This window comes from Leuresthes tenuis, unplaced genomic scaffold (genome assembly GCF_036924035.1).
Source record: "Leuresthes tenuis unplaced genomic scaffold, fLeuTen1.0.hap1 SCAF_13, whole genome shotgun sequence".
Lineage (NCBI taxonomy): Eukaryota > Metazoa > Chordata > Actinopteri > Atheriniformes > Atherinopsidae > Leuresthes > Leuresthes tenuis.
The window spans coordinates 8,350,199-8,371,644 of record NW_027325367.1 but is presented as its reverse complement, the minus strand read 5'-3'; the positions used below and the strand labels follow the sequence as shown (position 1 = coordinate 8,371,644).

Here is a 21,446-nt window from a genome sequence, read left to right as displayed (position 1 = left end):
ACATAGTTCAAGGATAATGGTGCCAGATGCGTGCCCAGCCAGCCACTCAGCACTGCTATGTACTTACTGTAGGTTAAGTGCCTGTTTAAATGGTGTTCTTTTTGAATGTGAAACACAAGGACAGTTGCAGAGTGATTCAGTTCAGAGAGACCACAGTGATGTTGTTGATTTAGGAAGTATGTCTTAGAACAACTGAATTTGACTGAGTAATAACATCAGGTAATTATCTACCTATATCCACTCACTGAAAGATGTTTAATGTGAGACTCATCAGAAGGCTTTTTTCTATTCTGCTACCCTGTGGGTAGTTCAGCTCTACACATTACATTATAGGTTTTGCACTTTCCTCATGGATGCTCTGTTGGGCAAAACACCTGTAGAGAACAGTGGCAGATTTCACACTTGAAGGTGTGAATGTATTTAATTCAGAGACTATTTCATTTGCATGAGCATTAATATCCACACTAGCTTTAGTGAGCTGCACCATCAGAAAACATAAAATATTTTTATGATAACATCCTATAGAGAGATAAGGACTTTTTTCCCCCCACTATCTGTATTTTTTGCAGGAAGAGCAATTTAAATGTTTCATTCTGTGTTTGCTTTATATTGAGTAGTTAGTTGTTACTGGTGGAGTCTGCTTTCCTGTATGCAATTCAAATCGTGTAGATACAGACAAGGTATTAACAGAACAGCATAAATCAAGCACTGACTGGGACGAGGAAGGCATTTAAGTAAACAGTGGATACAAGTATCAACATTGTGCCACAAGGCTGTTTATCTTTTCAGCCTTCAGAAAGCGGGTTTTCATTGTACATTTTGTGTTAAGTACACATTTGTAGTCCTTGCTGCTTCAGATACTTAAAACGTACAACGAGTAAAAACAAATTACTTGTGGTAATGGAAAGTCATGACAATTAGGATTAAAAAGTTTAAAGATGTGTTAACTGAACCACAAAATGCACCATTATGTTCATTAGCCATGGTTGCAGCTGCTTGGACATGTGTAGTACCGTAAATTCCGGACTATAGAATGCACCTGAACATAAGCCGCACCCTCTAATTTTAAAAGAAAATCCATTTTGTACTTGTATAGGCCGCACTGGATTATAAACTGCGGGTGTTCACATTGTAATATGAGATGTGGATGTTAAAGCTTTTAATTAAATGTGGATGGTAACTTAAACAAATACATACTGCAAATGCTTCTTTCCCGAACAGTGCCTGTAACACCTATGGTTTTAACTTAAATACCTAACGGTAACACACAAATACGTGGCGTATTTATTTATCTTTTTTTTGAACAGTGCCTGTAACACAGCTGGTTAAAAAAAAAAGAAAAAAGTAATTGATCGCCTTTAATTTAAAAGCTGCATCTTACGCATTTCTTTGTTTGTTTTCCATGTTGAGGGTGAGTGCAAATGACCGATTTACAATAATTTAGTGTAAGTGTAAGTGTAAGTGAAAAAAAAAACGTATTAGCCGCGCCGTATTATAAACCGCGGTGCTCAAAGCCTGGGAAAAAAGTAGCGGCTTATAGTCCAGAAATTACAGTATGTTTTTAAGCTTTTTGCAATGTGAAAATCAATCTGTTGTGGCCACAAATTCTACCAGTGGCAGGAAAAACAATGAAGGATGCAACAAATCCCTGTGAAGGTGAGTCGAGTGAACGTGACTATGAATAACTCCTTTTATACAAAAAGAAAGAGTTGGGATGGTGTGCAACGTGTTAATAAAAACATTTCATTTAATGATTTGCCATTTGAACCCTATATTTATGTAAAAATAGTGTAAAGGTCAAAAGTTCAAACTGAGTATTATATGGGGGTAAATCTATTCTCATGTTGATTTGATGCCAGCAACACATTTAAAGTTGTGACAGAGGCTTCCCAATGTGTTGCATATTCTAATCTTTGCTTGGTATAAGATTTCAGCAGACCAACAGTGCTGCCCCTGTTTCGTTTTAACTTTACAATGTACCATATATTTTCAGTGGGTGACAGTTTAGCCCCCAGTCATGACTCACTGGTTAACATATAACTGCAGCTTCAGGTTAAATGTAAATCTTCAGTGTAGCAGCACAAATTGCATGCAACTGACGAATAACCCCCACCTACCCACAGTGGCTGCGACAACCACGGAGACTGGATCTAGAGCCAGGTTTGTCTCATGCATTAATGTCATCCAATGACAGCTGTTTTACTTAAAAAATGTGATTTGGCTTGAAATCACAATCTCTTGTTGAAATAAACAGGCCCATGTTTTTGGATGGCAGCATGTGTTGCTCCGGCATACACATTCCTGCTACAATATTACCTTCACAGGTTACGCATGCCATGTGTACTAATGAATTCACATGCCATGAAAGGTACCAGCTTTCAAACTGGTTCCTCTCCTTGACAGATTGGACGATGCAGAGCGCATCATTTCCAAAACGAATCTCAGATTTTGATGCTTCAGATCAGACAATTTTCCACTTCACACCTCAGTCCATCTTAAATTAGTTTGGGCCCAGAGAAGGTGGCTGTCTTGGTGCTGCTAGCGGAGATTTTGTCTTCCAGGTCAGGGTAATCCTTCATGCTTAAACAGAAACCAACTGGACTTTTTTCTTAGTTCTTTAAGGTGGTTTCATTTCTTACTCTAAGGCTTATGTGGTGATGCTGTTATCACCTGCCTCACACTTACACTTACATTGCAGCCTTGACTCTCCTCCCCACGGCCTTTCACAACCACTTGTACCTGAGTCATGGAGCCAAAACATCTCACATGTTGGTCAGGCAGGAAAACAACTCACAGTGGATAAAGAGTCAATGTCTCAACAACAGCTTACAGAGCTTACCACCAGCCAGTAGCCCTTTTCACTTTCTATCTGTTGCACCCAATAAGCCAAAAAAAAAAAAAAGAGGTCCTTGTTAACCTGTTTCTGTTCCTCCTTTGTAATTCACACATGCCAAACAGGAGAGGCTGTAATGTTGAGGAGCAAATTCATTTGTGGTTTAGTCAGAAGCTCTTGTTAATACCTTTCATTGGTTATCTATTTTTCTAAATGATTTAACAGAGGTGATGGGAGACCAATGGCACTGAACTATAAAAGAAAATAAATTAAATTACATGATATGAGGTGACAAATCACAAATAAAATACCGGAGAGGACAAGGTGTGGAAACCAACTAAAGGAGTTTTAGGAGTAAAACGGGATTTAAAGCAGAAAGTTCACCCCACCTCTGAAAGTTTCAGTGTGAAATTAAACCAGACAAGGGATAGAACAAAACCGCGTCCCAGTCATTCAAAGTAGAAACAGTCATGTGATCTATTCTTTATTTAAAAAGAGTAAAACTTTCAAATACCCGATATATTTCTTATGTGATTTGTAAATTTCTGCCAAAGATGAAAAACGGAATCTTGCTCACTCAGTTTTATTTTACCATTATACTAAGGCTCATTGCTTAAAAATAGATTAAAAGCTTGTCTAAGAGAGTTCTATCTGAACGAGCCATGGTTACCAAATGTTGTGAGTGGACAGATGGAGCAGACATCGAGATGAAGTTGGTTAAACCAGGAATGAAGGGAGAAACTGGTGTGGGTGGTAGAGACAGCAGGACAGAAGGGAGGAGTTTGTCTGTCTCTGTGTGTATATATATATATGAGTACATATGAGTATGTGTAAGATAGCAATATACACACACACACACACACACACACACAGATACAGGCATCTCTTTACACACAAGAATGTACACCGATCTTGCAACTGAACTAGGATGTTTGTGTGCAGCAGTAACTTATGTAGGGACGAATGAATCCATGCACAACTCTATGTGTGTGTGTGTGTGTGTGTGATGAATTAGTGATGGCAGCTGGTAGAGCGGTGTGATCCCTCAGCGGTGGTGACAGCAGCTGTTAGTGGTGCTGTCTCCGCCCAGCCAGACTGACTGGGTCCTCTTCATCAAATACACTGGCTCATTAATGCTGCAGGGCCCGCTGCTGCACCACGCGGCCCCACAAGAGACCCGAGCAGCAACAGAGTCAGGGAGGGGAGGCAGGGCGGCTGGGGTGAGTGGATGTGTCCTGCATGTCAGGTTGTGTACGTATGTGTGTGTGTGGGTGGGTGGGGCGACTGTAAGCAAATGTGCCTCTGTCTAAGCCTCAGTGAGCATGTGAGTTTTTGTCTTTCTACTGCATAGACATATTTTGCATATCTGCACAAGTGTGTCTGCAGGTCTGTCATTTTGTGGCTCTGCGCTCGTCAATGTGTTTTGCCGCATGTGTGCGTGTTTGACACTAAACCACTGACAAATAACAAGAATCCTGCTTGTCAGATTTGACTGCTGAAAACGGCTGCTATCATTCTCCTCACCTGCTACTTATGGAAACTGGTACTGACAGTTACGGTTGGTGCAAATGAGGCAAGCAGGTGTGAAAGCTGTTCTTAAGAATGCATATGCACAATTATCCCTGTGAGGGAAACACTTGGATGAATGCTCGCAGCGTAGGTATATCTAAATGTATTTGTGTGGGTGAGAATGCAGGTCCGCTGCCCATGCAGAAAGTGTGCCTTTAGATACCTGTAGGTAGGTGATTCTGTTCTGGACCAGATCCGACAGGTCTTTAGCCTCCTTCAGTCTCCATTCACCAACTCCGTCTGCTTGGCTGAGGTAGTACAAATCTGTCATGATGGACCTAGAGACATAAACACATATATTTCAAAACCTTATTTAAGTTCACATTAAATAATGTGAATTCTAATTCCCACCAGAGACTGTATATAAAACATGGAGACAGGCACAGTGATGCTATCCATCAGTTTGTGGATTACTGTGGACTACGAGCCTTGAGTTCAACTTAAATCCCAAATGATCAAATTGTGTGGGTCTAAGAAAAACGAAAAGAAAATGATAGATTGCATGCAGTAAATTACATATCTGGAAACTGAACCAAAGAAGCAACTAAAAGAAGAGGAGAAAGCTGCTAGTTGCTAGGCACCAGATTCAAGAAGAATGTTGTGAAACTGCAAGAACAGCTTAACATCATTTGAGAAATTTGTGAAAGTCAGTGAAAATACATAAAGTTAGTTGGTAGTTAGTTTGTTCTGTGCAAAACGTTGAAAAAGGAAATGGAAACATAGGGCATTATTTGACAGCAATGGCAACAGAGATTGCTTCATTACTGTAGCTAAATACTGAGTGGAGCTGAGTGGAGCTGATGGCTGGCGCGATCATGTCTGTTTGCAAACCATTTCACTCAGGTGCTGTAATGTTTTAAGGCTAAACTGAAAATGCCGAGAAGGAATAGTGGGTCGATTTTGACAGTGTGGTAAATGCCCCGTTCATGCTGATTAACCAGTCAAGGCAAAAAATCGTTCAACTCGTAGTCCATGAATTCGACAGCAGCCAATTAGAATGTTTGAGAGGGATTCAGTTAGATTTTTTATTGTCATGATGCAGATTAAAAGGTAACTTGCTTGACAATAACAAGCTGCAAAATCCAGTGCTGCAAATGAGACCAACATGGAATTGCAAAAAGCTAAACAAACATGTACTGAAAGGGATATCTTTTATCTTTAAACCGTCTTAAGCATTCCATGAACATAAATTCTGTCATGACATTTATAGACACTGTTGTTTCTGTGATGCTGACTAACAAACAAATGCTTCTCTCTGGTTGTTAAGCTGTTTTTTTTGGATTAAGTCTGTCATCTACATCCCACTGACAGCACATCTGTGTATTTGTCACACACTGCCTAACATCATGACCATCCTCTCACAAACATGCCCAAGAGTTCTGATATATGCAGCGAAGGGCAGATGCAAACACATCACACACTCACACACACTTATACAAGCTTAATTTATTACTCACTTCTCGACCCAAATCAGTCACATCATGTGTGACTGAGAGCTCTCATACATGTATTCAGTAGCAAGGACACACACACACACACACACACATGCAGTGGAGACAAACGTACTGCGTCTCATTTCAACAGTGTGGCATAGTGAAAAGTGCCTTTCTAAGCTAACTTGGACAATATCATTACTCATTGTCACTTTCTGAAGTAGGAACCGCAGTGTGTGTGAAAGGATCTGAATCTCTCCTCACAGGGGAGCCATCACCAGCCCTCTGTGGGAAGGAAAAGCACACCTGGCTGGCCACAAAACGTAGCAAGAGGAAACAACAGACAAGCCCTGTGGGATTGGGCTGCAAGACAAGCGAACACTACACAGACACGAAGTCCCGCCTATGTAAAGGGTATGTGAGTGCCTATAAATGCCTACATGCATGTGTGGCCTTTCGCATGTGAGAATATATGGAACAGCTTTTATTGTCTTGATCTGCAGATGTTGAGTTTTTTGTACTAATGCTGCTCCGGTAGGACAGCAGTTACAATGTTTGAGGATAACAGCATGAATATAAAGGTCAGGCGAGAGAAAGGACAGGCAAAAGGGAGATGAGGCATTGCCCTAAAGCGAAATGGAGCACTGTTCTAATTCATTTGAGCCAGTCGGCAGGCACACTTTATCCAGTTTAAAACTGAGCACTGTAATTTTTGTGATCAAGTTTTCCCAGATCAAGTAGTTACTCTTTCTTCATATCCCATGATCTTCATCAGCAGATGATGCTCATACAGATATTCAAAATGTCTACTTTCTTCAACAGCATTTTAAAGAAAAACTTTGTATTTCAATCTCAGCTAATTCATTACATTTTTAGGTTTAGTGTGCGCTGACCGGAATCAAATTGTACCATAACATGACTGTACTACGAAAGACTCAATCCTGATAAACTGAAACTAGAAGCGTTACACTTGTTTTTTGTACATGCCCTGATTTCTGACTGCAGACGTTTGAACTTCAAACTCCGGTTTCTGGCAGCTCTTCCTGAACATCCGCATTATTTCAATAAAACTTAAACTGAAAGCTTTTCATAGTGCAGTGATCATTATCACTGCAAGCGCAGTTAAGTCCTTGCATACTTTCTTTAAGTGCTCCATTTTTATTTTACTGGAGAAACATTCAAGACAAGAAGGCCCTCTCCTCCTCCTGAGCAGAATGTAAATGAAGGTGCTGAGCATTCATTCAAGTCAAACATTCCATTGCTTTTCCAACCTCTACCTCTATTTGTGCCGGCTCACTCAGCCTGTGTCTGCAGCATATACAAATTAATCTGGGAAAAAGGGATGGAGACAGAGAGTGAATGTATATGAAAACTTGTCTGTGTGTGTCTGTGTGTATGGTGTAAGGAATCAGTCCCTGGAAGGCTACTTAGGCAGCAATGACTAAGACAATAGGTCCTGTAAGCCACCTTAGGAGGATTACAATAGAAGCACTTGGGCTAAGAGTTACCAGGCTTTTCTTCTTTCAGCTGTGCAGAAAGCTGTCATGTAGATGACAGAGCGGGTGTGTCCCTGATCTTTGCCCTTTGTTTCTAAGCAACAAGCAGATGCACTGCTTCAAAGTCCTAAGGCTTCTGCGCTATGTTTAGCACAAAAGATAAATACTACTGCTATTATTCATAATCTGTTGATGACATTTATTTTAATCATTAATCTAATGATTGGGTTTTAAAACAGACATCTGTTTAAACTGTAAGGTAACAATAAACTAAACTATGAAAAACTTGTTCATTTTCTGTAAATGGCGTCTGTCTGTTTGTCAAGGTTGTGGCGAACATACGCTTTTTTTTGTGCCAAGCTTTCAGTTTTTTAATTTCTTTAACAGAATAAAGAAGTGAGAACTGAGAGAAATGAGAAGTGAGCCATTAATTAACATTGCCACATGTTCATGCACAGCAGTATTTCAACTTTTGACATTGATCTAAAAGCAAATATTCAAATGATGAAGTCTACATGAGTTGCAGAAAGGATATTTCATTCATGCTCCTGTCTATGTGTTACAGATCATTGTCAAATAAAAAACTTCCACCCACATTACGGCCCACTGTGCAACTACAATGTTTCTACCCATCCAAAGATTGCAATATATCAATGTCCCATAAAACAGAGCATCATTTCCTCCTTGTCCCAAAAGCGTCTTTTCTTTCTATCACAGTTGTGCTGTTCTGTACTGATCTGGTGTTGCAAGATCTTGTGACAGAAACAAGCTACCCAGACTATGACAGCAAGCCCAAAAAGAGCAATTGTTCTTAGAAAGCACGCCCAAAGTGAACCATCAGGGCACCATCTTCTTTTAATCTATTTGTAAAATAAGTTCATATTAATACAGCCAAATTTCCATTAAAACTGCTTTTCAGTTTCTTTTTTCAGGGGGCTAAACACACTTAAAAACAGCAGCCCATTAAGACTACGTGTCAACTTGCAGTTGCTTAAAGCATTTCCAGACTGCCGCTGTGTTCTAATAAAAATCAGGATTTTATAATTGTACCATCATCTGACAAAATCATCCTTGAAGTAACTTAAAGACAACATCTGTGCAGTAAATTCAGCTATATCCTTCACAGAGAAAGTTAGAACCACAGAGTGTTTTGATCATTTAACTCGCACAGAACACAGCTTTGGACATATTCAGTCAGTAACTCCAGTGCATGTATACTGGGACGGAAACTAAGCTCCAATCAAATGGCCAGTCGCACTATAACCGTAGCATGTGTATGTAAGCACGCTGAAAGTGTACTGCAAATGCAGATGTTGCAAACCTTGGGTAAGATATGAAAGTGCAATTATGGTGCATGTCTACAAGACACACTACATACATAGCTTTATCAAATTATAGCTTACTCTGTATATGACCTTACTCTGGTTAAAGTAATTGGAAAGTCTAAATGTAGCCAGTGTTTGTGAGGCCTTGTGTGCTGGGAGAGGATTCTGCCATCAAAGAAGACAAGGGGGTTGGTCTGAATATAGCGTTCGCATGAACACAAGGACCCAAGGTTGGCCAGCAGAACATAGCACTGTAAGAAGATGAACCTGCATTGGTATTCATTTCACCAGTCAGTGGTCTTAATGGCTAATGATCATATTAATCACCGCCTTCTCCTTTTTAAAGGAGCTAGACATCATTTAGTGACTCTTTAATGGTCAATACAGATCATTCAGCCAGCCTTATAGCGGGGAAACCTCATAGATCAAATCCACAGCGAGAAAAGAATCATCGCTTCAGAATCAAACCAGAGAGAAAAGAGGATTGTGGGATTTGAGTTGGATCTTTGTTTTCCATTACAAAAACCAACAACATATGCTCACCTCTCCTGGTGTCCCAGGTCCTGGAGGAGTGTGTCAGCATACTTCTGTCTCTCACTGGGCTCGACATTGGCCAATTTCTTCACCTCACTGCGCACAAAGTACCAGAACTCTTTAACACCATTTTCCACTCTTCTCCGCATCTCCTCCTGACTGGGCCCAGGGCCTGGGGGGGGGGTCACAACAAAATATAGGTAAGATTCAGGTACTGGGACATTAGAGAGAAAGGTATGATCAACAAAACAAGTCAATGACATCTACAAAGCGTTTCATGAGAAGACAGGTGCGTCAAACATCCTGTGTCAGGATGTCATCCAAGAATGTTGGTGCATTAGAAAAATCCTACTGGAACAAAGCATAGTTTCAGAGTCTAACCATTACGATTTCCTTCTTTCATACTTTGTCCCTGGGTGTTACTTTGACCTGATTAAGAAACACTTGCTTTTGTGTATCATCCCTCTCATGTTTTTCACACAGAAGAACTCTATACACCCGCCTCAGCCAAACAATGTGGAGTAACCTACATGGATAACACAGCTGCTCTGGTTTCTGTGGTGAAAAACACAAAAAAGAAATCAAGGGAAGAGAAGGGAAGGAGAGCCCTTTCTTTAAAAGAAAAAAAGCTTCCTATCTCACTCTCTTCTCTCTCCACGTCCTCCCTTGTGGAAAAAAGCTGGAGGGTATTTTTAGCCTTTTCTTTCCCTGTGGCTAGATGGAAAGGCTGACCCTATACTGCCCTCAACGCTCACATGTCCTTACTTATTTTCCCTCTGTCTCTTTTCTCTCCTCTCATTCTTTCATTTTCCCAGTGGGGCATTCACACCGCTTCCACTTCATTCACACATTTTCTCGCTCACCTGACAGCTTTCCTGCCCCTCTGACCGCTGCTTAGAGCAGCAAATACACACATATAACCCTGCCCACTGATGATGTGGTTCTGCAATTATCACTGCTGAGCTAAACCAGCTTTAACACTGGACTACACTGAGATTCTCCCTGCAGGCAAAAGCTCACAAGAGCAGCTGAATGATTTCATACCATATATATTGTGCATACACACTTTCAATATGCCAAATATTATTATATTTCAACACTCTACACCTTACCGTTTCCTACAACCTTTTAGGTGGCCCTACTTACCATCTCCGGTGAGTTTCTGGAAGCTGTGGATCTTCTGTTTGGCTCTGGTTAGCTGGTCCTCCAGAGAGCGCAGCCTTCCTGCTGCCAAGGACCCAGCTTCTGCCTGGCCCTCTGGTATCCTGGAGCACGCAAATAGACAATGTGATTTGTGAGCATGGGAGTGTGAGCACATCAATAGAGTGAAGAGAGTCCTAGAACATTTGCTGGTGAAGAAAGCAAAAAGAAAAAAAAAACAACAACTCATTTTTAGTAAATAAGCTGTTCTGATTTTAAATTAAAAAAATAAAAATAAAGTACAGTTTCAGTCAGTGAGGAACTAACCTAGTTCACATGTAACTCAGTGTAAAAGTTGTTTGATCAGTCTGCCCTACATCACAAGGACTGTTTTCAGTCCTTACTCTGGATTTTCAGTTTGGGAAAACATAAAAGCTGTTTTGCAAATATCACCAAATTCTCCTCGTAGCATCCCGTGACATTAGACTCTGACTGAAAATCAAGGTCAACCCCTTCCAGACTGAGTTATCAAAAACACTGTGCTCTCATTGTCCCTTGTGCTTCAGGAGGTTGACAAATCGACGGATACTTCCACTGGTTGGTCTGGAATGAATAGTCTCTCACTTTTGAGACCCTGCTCTCATTTCTCATTTTCATAGTTGCAGAGGAAACTGAGCTGCGAAGACTTGTGTCCTGTAGTGCTTGCGAGTAAAAATTCTGATTTGTTAAAACATCAGAGTGCCGCCTCTCAGAGCTCAGAACACTGAACAACTCTCTCTAATAATGTTTGTTAGGTTCAGCTTATCTTCTTCTCCAAAATCCTTCCAATAATTACATACAGAGCATCGACTGAATAGTCTGTGAACTGAATTACAGTGAAATGCCATTAATTTATGAAATAATAAAACAGAAATCCAGAATGTTATTCAGTTTTGACTCTGGTTAGTGGCTCTTTGAATGGCAGTTGTAAAGCTTGTGAGTTTGTGATGCAGTACTTACATGGGCTAAGCATCTGAACTCTATAATGGAAACAAATTTAATTTAGAGGTAGTCACAATCTAATAAAACCAACTTCTCATTCTAAAAGAAGCACACATAAAGTGAAGCTATCCAAGTGCAGTAAACAAACTATATGCAGTATTATTTGTAACCATACTACAACCAGTGGAAATTTCCCCTGATCATATACTACATTTGTGCTCAAGCGGCAATGGAGGCCAGTTGTTTTTCTGATGTGTGAAATGGAAAAGAAATATCTCCTGTCAAGCTACACAAGCAGCAGAAACCAGTTACTTCAATCGTCATTCATTTTCCATTAAAGCACAACTCAGAAGTTTGTTTTCTGGATCTTTTCATGCGTTTTTTCACCAGTACACATGACCAAAGGTGCTGGATTCCTTTCAGAATTAGAATTGAAGAGGACAAGATGGGAGGTGTAAGAGGGACAAGCACTCTACAGTCTGAGCTAAAGCTCACGAATTAGGCTCAGCGCATTTCCCATACCTCCTTCCAATGGAGACAAAACGGCATGAAATGCTTGACATCACGTATGAAATCTTCTTCCCAGTTACACGCTATGACCTAAAAGTCACATGTCTTGTTGGTTCATGATATAGGAACACAATGCCCGGATAAAAGTGCCGGATTAAAATTACGATGGCATTTCAGCTGATTCTTTTTAAAAAATTTTTATAAATGCAATAGATAAAAAATAAAAAAGCCACTTTCTCACAGCCTGATGAAGACAGGACTCTGTCAGCTATGTGTTTATGAACAATGACATTGAAAGGAGGGTCATCTTAGCACACTATCCTACGGGGGATCTTACTCATGATAGACGGCTTTGCTAAAAAGTACATCAGTCAGAAAATTTACAGATGAAAGGTAAAATTATGTTTGAGCAACGATCAAGTACATTGGATCAAATATTTCCATGTGCATATATGCAAATCTACTAGTGTTATAACTCCATACTTGAAGTCTTTCACAGATAATTGCAGAAACATTATATGTTTGCATTTTCATTGCTCTGTGTCAGTGAACTATGAATAACTACAGCATGCATGCCCTGTAAACACAAATGAGCACTCTGACATGTTAAGAAAACCAAGTTCACATCAGTCATGGGGAGGGAAAAAAAACAGCCATCGAAATTATAAAAACTATATAAAACTGAATACTTCCAAAAGCCCATGTGCATTCACCATAATGAGTCATCACGGCATGCAAAGTCAATTTACTCCTTGAGTAAGGAACATCAGTCGCTGGCAGGCATAAAGATGAGACTTTTAAAGCTGCAACAGCCCCTCTTGCCACACAACTCCCTTTCAATGTGTGAGCCGTGGTCCCTGAGAAGCCTCTGCCTCCCACTTCTCTGAGCGCTAACAGAGCAATCTGCTTCAAAGCCATGAAAACTGTGGAGAAAAGTGCAGCTTTTTCCCCCCTCTTACTATGTAACCCTGTGAAGGACAATTGTAAACCTTTTTCTACTTTCATGGAGTAACATTTGTCCTAAATTAAGGTTTTTCTTTTTCATGAAATTTGTGGTGTGTCCATTACAGCAGCCTGATATAGATCTTTGAAAGGAAACCCAGTGGCATTTCCTCTCCAAGTATCAGTTCTATTATCTGCTCTCTAACTGTATTCAACTAGCTTTTCCCTTGGGCCACACCTTAACCTGCTAGTTACACCACTGCCATGGAAGTGGGACTATTTATTAGGTTACATCATTTCCCTAGGGTTTTCAGTGCTGCTAAAACTGTGTCATAAAATAACATGAAATCTCCTTGAGCAGGGCAGAAAAAAACAGACCAAATCAGCTCAGGCTAACGAGTACGAACATGGTATATGGGTTATCTATCATACAAGCTGCAAGTGCAATTTTCGATGCGTGAGTACAAGAAAAACACAAGCTATGTCAATATAATATGTCAATATATATATATATATATATATATATATATATATATATACATATTTATAGACAGACTCAACCCTACACACAAAGGAAAGAAGGAACGAACGACTGCACAGAAACACAAATGATCTCTGATACTATCTCTAGAGAACCTGAAGCAGATACAAGACAAGGCAACAGGATTCAACTGCGTCTTGATCAAACGATACAGACAAGGTAACATATGAGGAAAAAATGTGTTAGGTGAGGCAGTACACAAGGGAAATGAAAGGGGGGGTGGAATAAAAGACAAGCTTCGAAAGCAGGGAATGATGAGCCCCGCGGGCACTAAGCACAGCCGGAAAGCTGGTGAGGTTCAGTATGCAACCCAGTTTCCTCTGAAATTCTGTCCCAGCTGTCACACCACCGGGTCCCACCCCTGCACCAGGGGTAACCGTGGAGTTCACAGGTTGATCAGAGCTGGGCGGAGCGGTTTGTATGGCGGGGACCTTTGTGGCAGTGCGGCATGCACAAATTTCCGAGGAAAAATGTAATAATTGCTGGCTGACTTCAAAAGAAAACTTGCTTGCTGACCTGGAAAGCTATACATATGGAAAGAGATGTAAAGCGTTCTCTGAGGTGTAGATGAAAGAAGGCTACACAAACACCATTTGCCTTTACGTTAAGAAAGTGACTTATGCAGGTTTAAACAAGTGTATCCATGCATCATTACACTGTGATGCATCAAAGACTCAACCGATATGTTCCAGGCTTTCCTCAGAACACAGGGCTTCTAACCACTTGACTCCAATAAGTCAAGCTATTGGAATGCAGCAGTGGGAAACAAATGGGTGGAAAAATCTGATATTGCCATGAAAACCTGCACATACTGCTTAGAAACTGTTTTAAAGACTGCTAAGGGATTCTTAGTTTAGAGATAATGTTGGAGACAATCTGTTGTACGATCCTGTATGTGTATGCCACTGAACGGTAAAATCCCACGTAAACTGATTCTGAATAGTGCATTCTTGCCTCGCATGCTCCAATACTTCAGTACATCCACAGCGAGCCAGCTCTGCCCTGAGCCCTGCTTGACAGAGACGTCCCGACCACAGACAGTCCAACAATGGGGCTTGTGTGTGCAGGACCTTCACGTGCCCGGCCTGAGCAATGACCAGGTCGATGGGAGTTCAGGTCTGTAAGCTGCGCCTCTCACGGTTTAAACCATCACTGTCTCCTTACACACCAGTAAACTGTGGCCTTATGGCACCAAACTATACAGGTCTACTTTTACATTACTATTTGACCCAAATGAGGCAAACTAATTCAAAACATGCAGATCTTACCAGCTATCTTGCCAACTAAGACACACAGTGACACATAACAAGGCCAGATTTGAGCTCTAATGCTCAATAGCCAGTACCGTTACATGGCAATTCCACTCAAGCATGTAAAAACAATTTTCCCCTATGTTGCCTTCCCCCCTTATTGGGTCACATGGTTCTGTGCGTGCAAATTTGCACCCGTTTTACCTTGCAGAACACATTACATGGGTTTGCGTTGTTCAACTGAAACCGGTCTACACAGTAGATCAATCTCTTTTATTGCTTAGTCTTTGATTGTATTGCACAATAGCAAACATCTTGTTGGCACAGAAGTAGGTTGAAATATATAAAGCAGATTAGTGCAGTGACTGTGGTCTCTGCAACTCTTCTCATCCCCTCAGTCCTCATTTTTCATTTCCTCCATGCTGCTCTTTACTTAGCACAGTCCTAACGCCATCCATCATGCTCCCATCTTCCTCTCCTTCTCTGCAACATCCCCTCCCTCCCTCCCTTCCTCCCTTCTTCCATCCTCCTGTTGGCATGCTGGAGGGGGTTGGGGGATCGATCAGGTCGTCATCGCTCAGCCCAGCTGTCACTCTCAGCCCTCTCTTCCTCCGGTGTCGCAAGATCAGGCTAGCGCGTGTCGTTGTCTCCACAGGAGCAGTGGCTTCATGCCCGAGGTGACTGACAGCTGCAGTGTGGGCGGAGCCAGACAGCCTGAGCAACTCAACCTTATGCTCACCTCTCATTAATGCTGCGGGGCGATAGGTGGGTTGGCACAATGCCTGTCACTCAAATCTGTCATAAATGGCCTGAATCAGTGGACTGCATCTGTAGGCCAACCAGGTGACACTAATTTGAATCCAAGTGTTGACTGATATTTTGATTAACTACACATGACAATGCTGTACTAAAAGGATTCAGCAAAACAGGTAAAATATGTGCGCAAAGCCTTTAGTGAGCAGTTTTCTGTCTTATGATTCTGCTCATTTGTGATCAACAATATTAATGCACCATGCAAACTCACTATGATGATGAAGTAGATAAGATCATCCACATAAGATCATGTCAGATACATAATGACTGCACCACACTGCCCGATAATGCATAACACATCTATCTAGTGCTGCTGTGGTGTAATGACGCTAACCAAGTTAAATTTTACTTAGATCAATAAATCAGTCTCAATGCAGTGAGTTTCTGTGGCGCAGGAACTCAAGATGATGTGTAATAATGTCAGTTTTATGGGTTTAAAACTTTCTGAGGCCACTCATAAAAAATTAAGGCACTAATGTGCTGTTTAGGTGCTTTGGTTGAATTCTTCTTTATTTATCTGGTGCCAACAGGATGCTTACAGATAACTGATTCTGCCTCTAGTACAACATTCAGAGGTCCATGTTCCCCATCCAAATCTGCACTACCTGTGGCGAATTAAGTTAGGCATAGTTTGTTTTGCACCATTCAATCAATGAGCTTGTAAGTTGTTACATAGTCCATCATTCTGTTGGAGTCTGGCTCTGTGCCATGTCTCTGTCAGCAGTTTGGTGGTAGGATGAGGCAGATGTGGAGGAAAATGATGGAGAAAGAGTGAAAGTGGAAGCATGGGACGGCGATGAGCAGAGAAGGAAGGCTGTGGCAGGGATGATGAGGTAGCTCACTAACAGCCTATTTGCATTTATTAGGGCTGCAATATAAGGATAAGTGACACTCAGGATGAGCCGCTGGAGTTCTCTCCTGGACTTAGATGTGAACATTTTACACACATAGACATATACCCAAAGATTTAGAAGAACAGAGTTGGACAGAGGGCTAACCAATCCCTGTCAATAGTTCATAAAGCTTAACCTCAGCAAGCCAGTTGTCTGCATTTAGCATGCTGTGCTGGATACTTAGCTGAAGCTTAGAGGGATTGAGAAAGCACTGTAGCTCTGCCCCAGTAAACAACTGAGGAGGCCTCAGTCCCAGATCAACAACCGAACTCTGTAACAAGCAACAAGCATGCAGTGTGTCTGGGTCCCATCTGGACATCGACTGAACATCGACTGAAAGCTGCGCTTGTTTTTTCATGCCATGAATTCCACCTTTGTTTTTGAGCCAATTTTGAATAATTACAAAACCAAGGGATTTAAATCAGGGACCAGCTGTTTGAAGCAATGCGTGTGTGTGTTTTTATGTTTGTGTGCACTGATGAGGGCCCCGCATCAAAGTGAATTGGAATATCACAGAGGAGCAGCAATGGCAACTTCTGAAGTTCTCCGTTAATATGACACACACACAAATACACAATAGCGCACAACAGCATCCTCTGCGCATGATGGCACACTAACACACAGCCAAGTAAAGAACTAATGCTTGAGTGTGAAGAGAAACACTGTCAGCATGTGGAGATAAGAGCAGAACCATCTGTCTTGCTATTACAAATAGCTTGAATGTGTGAAAAATGCTGTGTGGTTAATGGACTCATGCAATGTGCTATTGTCTTTCAAAAATAACAACGAACTCTAGTGAGATGTGTGACAGACCATCCATCTGTCACACACAGCATCTCTGACGTGACTGATCAGCTTCTGTAACTCAACAAGGGTTAACACTGAAGTACACATTTTTACTCGTCCCACTTAAACATTGGGATTATTATTCTGACAGGACAACAAGAGCGCTACAAGCTGTACTTGTTGCTGGACTTTAGGAGGTTCGGTATTGCACCATAGAACTTTCTCAGAATCTAAAGTTTACAGATATAACAGGTGCAACACATTCGCTTGTCAACTGTGCTTAGCTCAAAATATCAGATAAACATTTATAGTACAAACAAAATTCCTGGAACTGATGCAATTTATCAAAGAACTCAAAATATTGACACAATTGGCCCAAATGACCAGCAAATATAAAAACTGCAAGCTACTCTACTTGTGCAGATGTTCAGAAAATCCCTAAATTTCTCATCAAAGCCAAAGGTTGTGATTAATTCCAAACAAATGTTCACTATATCTGTGCAAGTTTGTCTCCAAGAGTGAAACGTTCGGTACATTGAGGAAAAACTCATTTTACCTCTTTTTGTCCAGTTTACGTGAAGTAAGCGAGGAGGTAAGCCTGCCTGATGTATACTTTTTACAAGCTTGTGTGAATGTGCTCAGCTAGTTAAACAGCTAGCTACCCATCAATTCAATACCAAGATTAGGTAAAGTTGTCTTTAAACAGTTCCCTTAAAAATGTAACAGTGACCACACTGACTGACAACATAAGCCCTTTTCACTCATCAGTTAGCCCTTTTTGGTGAACAAAAAGACAACTTTGTTAATCCACTGCTGCTCCTCTTTGGTTACCAATACATGTCAAACAGAGGTGGCTCAGTCCTGCATCGATGTATCCTTACATGCACGAAGCTGGCATTACAGAATACGCTAAGTGTTTTTTTTATTAGTTAGAGAAGTATGTTTTGTGATTCCGGCTCTGCTGAAAAACAGATCTCAGTCCACTCTCAGTTGGTGCTTTGCAAATGCACATCTACATATTACTGCAGCCACTTGGAGGAAGTCTCATAAATGTATGGGGCAATGTGAGCTGTGGGCTGCTCTTTGCTGTTCCAGTGTTGTTGTTCTTTTAGTGCTGTGTTAGTGATGTTCTCGTTTACCTCTTAAAATACACAACCAGGATAACTGAGCATATTTCAAGAAGTATCTTTGTGCTTGTTACAAGGAAGTCAGTTTGTAAAACATCCCGTTTGTTGTTACCTGAGAGATTCGGCCATGCGCCGGAGGTCTTCATTCTGCTGCTTGAGCCGCTCCAGCTTTGCCAGGATCTTGGAGAGCTCCCGGCTGGATCTCTCTGGATGCTCGCTGTCCCTCACCAAGTGACCACCAATGTAGAAGAGGAGTGTGCCCCAGGCCAACAGCACCAGGGTAATCCAGCGCCATGAACCTGCCCAGGGCCGCATGGTTAGACCACGCCCACCCAGAAATGTCTTGTGGTGTGCTTGTACACCCACCAAGCCACCGGCCTGCCTGCCGTGCGCACACACACTCTGTGCCCCGTCACCACAAATGCCACAGTGCTAACCTTGGCATTGGCATCTTTTCAAGGATGGTAAATGACAGATCAGTAGGAAATGTGTGTGTTGTGCCTTAGGAGAGTTTGAGAAAAGGCAAAGGATGCTTCTCCAGTGATCATCCAGTCTTTCCTCTGAGCTAAAGCATGGCTAGCACACTCATAAGTCAGTAGTTTGACGTCCTGATTGGTATCTTTACCCTCCACCCAGCTCTGTGGTTACAAGCCGAACCAACACAACCGCTGTATCCTTCCAGTCCAAGGAGATTCTTTTATTCAAGTTGCAACCTGTACAAAGAAAGAAAGACATAAGAGTTACTTGAGTTTTTTGGACAATTTTGATAAACAAATAACTCCAGAGCTTGTAAGTCAAACAGAGGCATCTGAAGAAAGAAGCAAGGCATGAGGAAGATACCGAAACAGAACAGTCAAGATGCTGCCGACTGATCTTCACATATCCTTGTCTCAGCAGCCTACATGATTGATCAGCATGACAGTGCAATTTGCATTTACACGGAGATGTGCAGTCTCTAAGATATGCTGCACTGCTGTCCAGACATGACACGGATGTTACACTTTCACCGTCATGCCTGTCTGTACAGCACATACATACTGTACTCGCGCAATGAATTTCCTTCAAATACAGCCAAACCAACACACAGTTACAAAAGCAACCGCACCAAAAAAGAATACTTGTTTTATTTACTCCAAAACTCCCAAACTCCCAAACCATGCATCCTCACCCCCAGCCAACCCAACCCACTTCCAGCACCTAAAGTACAACACGTAGTAGACTAAATCCTACAGAAGTTCTTCCTGAGTAGCTTCCTCCTTCCCAAATAGTCACTACCATCCCCGGTAAGCTCTGTCACAGATGAAACATTGCCAAGGTGACAAAGTGCTCTACAAGAGCAGAGGGGACCAGAAAAAGTATCCCTGCATCATCACTTCCCTTCATCCCAAAGCAGCAGGGGAGATAGTGATGGACGCATGCCGGGTTTTATGAAGCAACCTTCACTGTCAACTCCCAATCAAAGCCCTGCCAGAGAACCGAGGCTAGACCTGTAATGAAATGAAGACTGACGTGTGTGTGTGTGTGTGTGTGAGGGCGTGCATCATCATCTGTTAGTCTGTATCGCAGCATACTGGAGTAATGCCAAGCATCTTACACTTTATGTGAGTGGAGCTGATGGGATGGGTTTTGCGTGACACGATGCGGTGTTTCTCTGTTTCTGGGTGAGCGTTCAAGATAGGGAAAAATGTTCCTGCTGGGGTTTGCCTGGCAGCATGGTAGTACGTTACCAGCATCTTATGTTTACCATAGCAGCACAGCTGCTATGTAAGACATAAATGGTGCCACGCTACAGTACCATGGAGGCCGCTCATGCTTCAGTTGTGCATACTGCTCAGGATCCAGCAGTGGGGATAAGTGAAACCTTAATTTCTTACTGAATGATGTGGGATAACTGAAATCAGCCGAGATGTTCCTTCCCTGCTGGTGTCCTCTTGTGAGTAACCTTGGTGGAAACACCAGTGGGTCCTCTTTATGTATGCAGCACAACATTGTGCTGAGCTGTGTTTTATTATGGAAACTAAGAGGTGCTAGAGGATAGCACTCCACTAGCTAATGCATGATTGGAACTTCACTAAAAGCCAGACTGAATAAACCCTTGTCACAGTGTTTGAGGAACCATAATGAGTTTGAGTGCAGTAGACTAAAACTGACAAATATAAAACCGCTCAATGAGACTGCCTACTGCTGTCAAATAGAATTAGAAATTTTTTTTAGATCAAATTTCAAGCTAGCTGTTCTGCTCATCATGAAAGTTAAGACTGACACTGAACTGTTAGCCATGGGGCTACTGTCACACTACATGCTGGGAGTTTTCACATGCCAACTGCATTGCTGTTTACATCCAAGACAGTATGTGACATCATTTGCCTGAGTGCAACAAGACTCAGTATGCTGAGTGGCTAAGTCTACCAACATGAATATGTGAAGTGAAGGACCCAGTTTTTCTGAAACATCACTCATGGCAACCGTGACAACCTTAAATACAAGGTGACATCACACGATGAACCGTATGTACATTTAGTACTGTGACAAACCCCTGCTCTACTAATTGTCCCCGTCTTTTGTTGTTTCTTCTCTTTTGCAGGGAGTAAGGTGGAGAGCTGATCAGGCTGACTGAGCCACACCTGGGGCTTGTGACCAGGTTACGGGGCGGCTCCTGTTTTGTCTTAGAGCCGGGCTGTGACAGTACATATAATATTACATTAAAAAAAACATCCTGTGCACTGGACACTAAAAGGGTCTGTGTCCACATACTTCTGTTTTTGTGCAGGAGACACCCATGACCTAATTTTCAGAGTGCTTCTCTCAAGTTCTTATTGTTGCTAGGAAACAAATACCATCTTCAGTGGCCTCTACGATCGGTTTCTTCTCCGTCATAGTTGATAGTTTTGTCAGGCCAAATCCACGGTGATCGTGTTTGGTCAGTGAAACAAAGCATAACGACAATGTCAAAGTTCCAAAAGTTGAACCGTATTCAATGAAAAGAGCCAAGATTTCAGGGTGGGGACTGTACCCTTTTTACATTGAGGACATTCAAGCAGGCAACCTTGAACGTCATAGGATGCCACCAGCACAAGCAAAAACAATTAAATTAAATTCAATTCAATTCAATCTAATGCTTAAAAAGTTATAAAACAGCAGAAGATAATATAACATTACCACAAGCACACACTGTGCAGCGGTTAAGCAACAGAACCTGGTATTACACCACCTGCACTGAAATACTGGAAACACTAAATAATCATTATTAAAGAGATGTATTCCACCTCTGAA

General features: G+C 41.6%; 1 protein-coding gene across 2 annotated transcripts in view; it reads right to left on the bottom strand.

The window, feature by feature from the left end:
* The window catches only part of fut8b (fucosyltransferase 8b (alpha (1,6) fucosyltransferase)), an 82,398-nt gene that overhangs the window by 21,877 nt on the left and 39,075 nt on the right, over positions 1–21,446 (bottom strand). For both annotated transcript variants that reach the window (XM_072362300.1, XM_072362299.1), the window contains exons 2-5: positions 18,286–18,886; positions 10,337–10,455; positions 9,200–9,362; positions 4,566–4,680 (exon numbers count right to left, since the gene is read on the bottom strand). In XM_072362300.1, coding sequence (XP_072218401.1) covers positions 4,566–4,680; positions 9,200–9,362; positions 10,337–10,455; positions 18,286–18,488 — 600 coding nt within the window. In that variant the 5' untranslated portion in view covers positions 18,489–18,886. The remainder of the gene's footprint in view (positions 1–4,565; positions 4,681–9,199; positions 9,363–10,336; positions 10,456–18,285; positions 18,887–21,446) is intronic.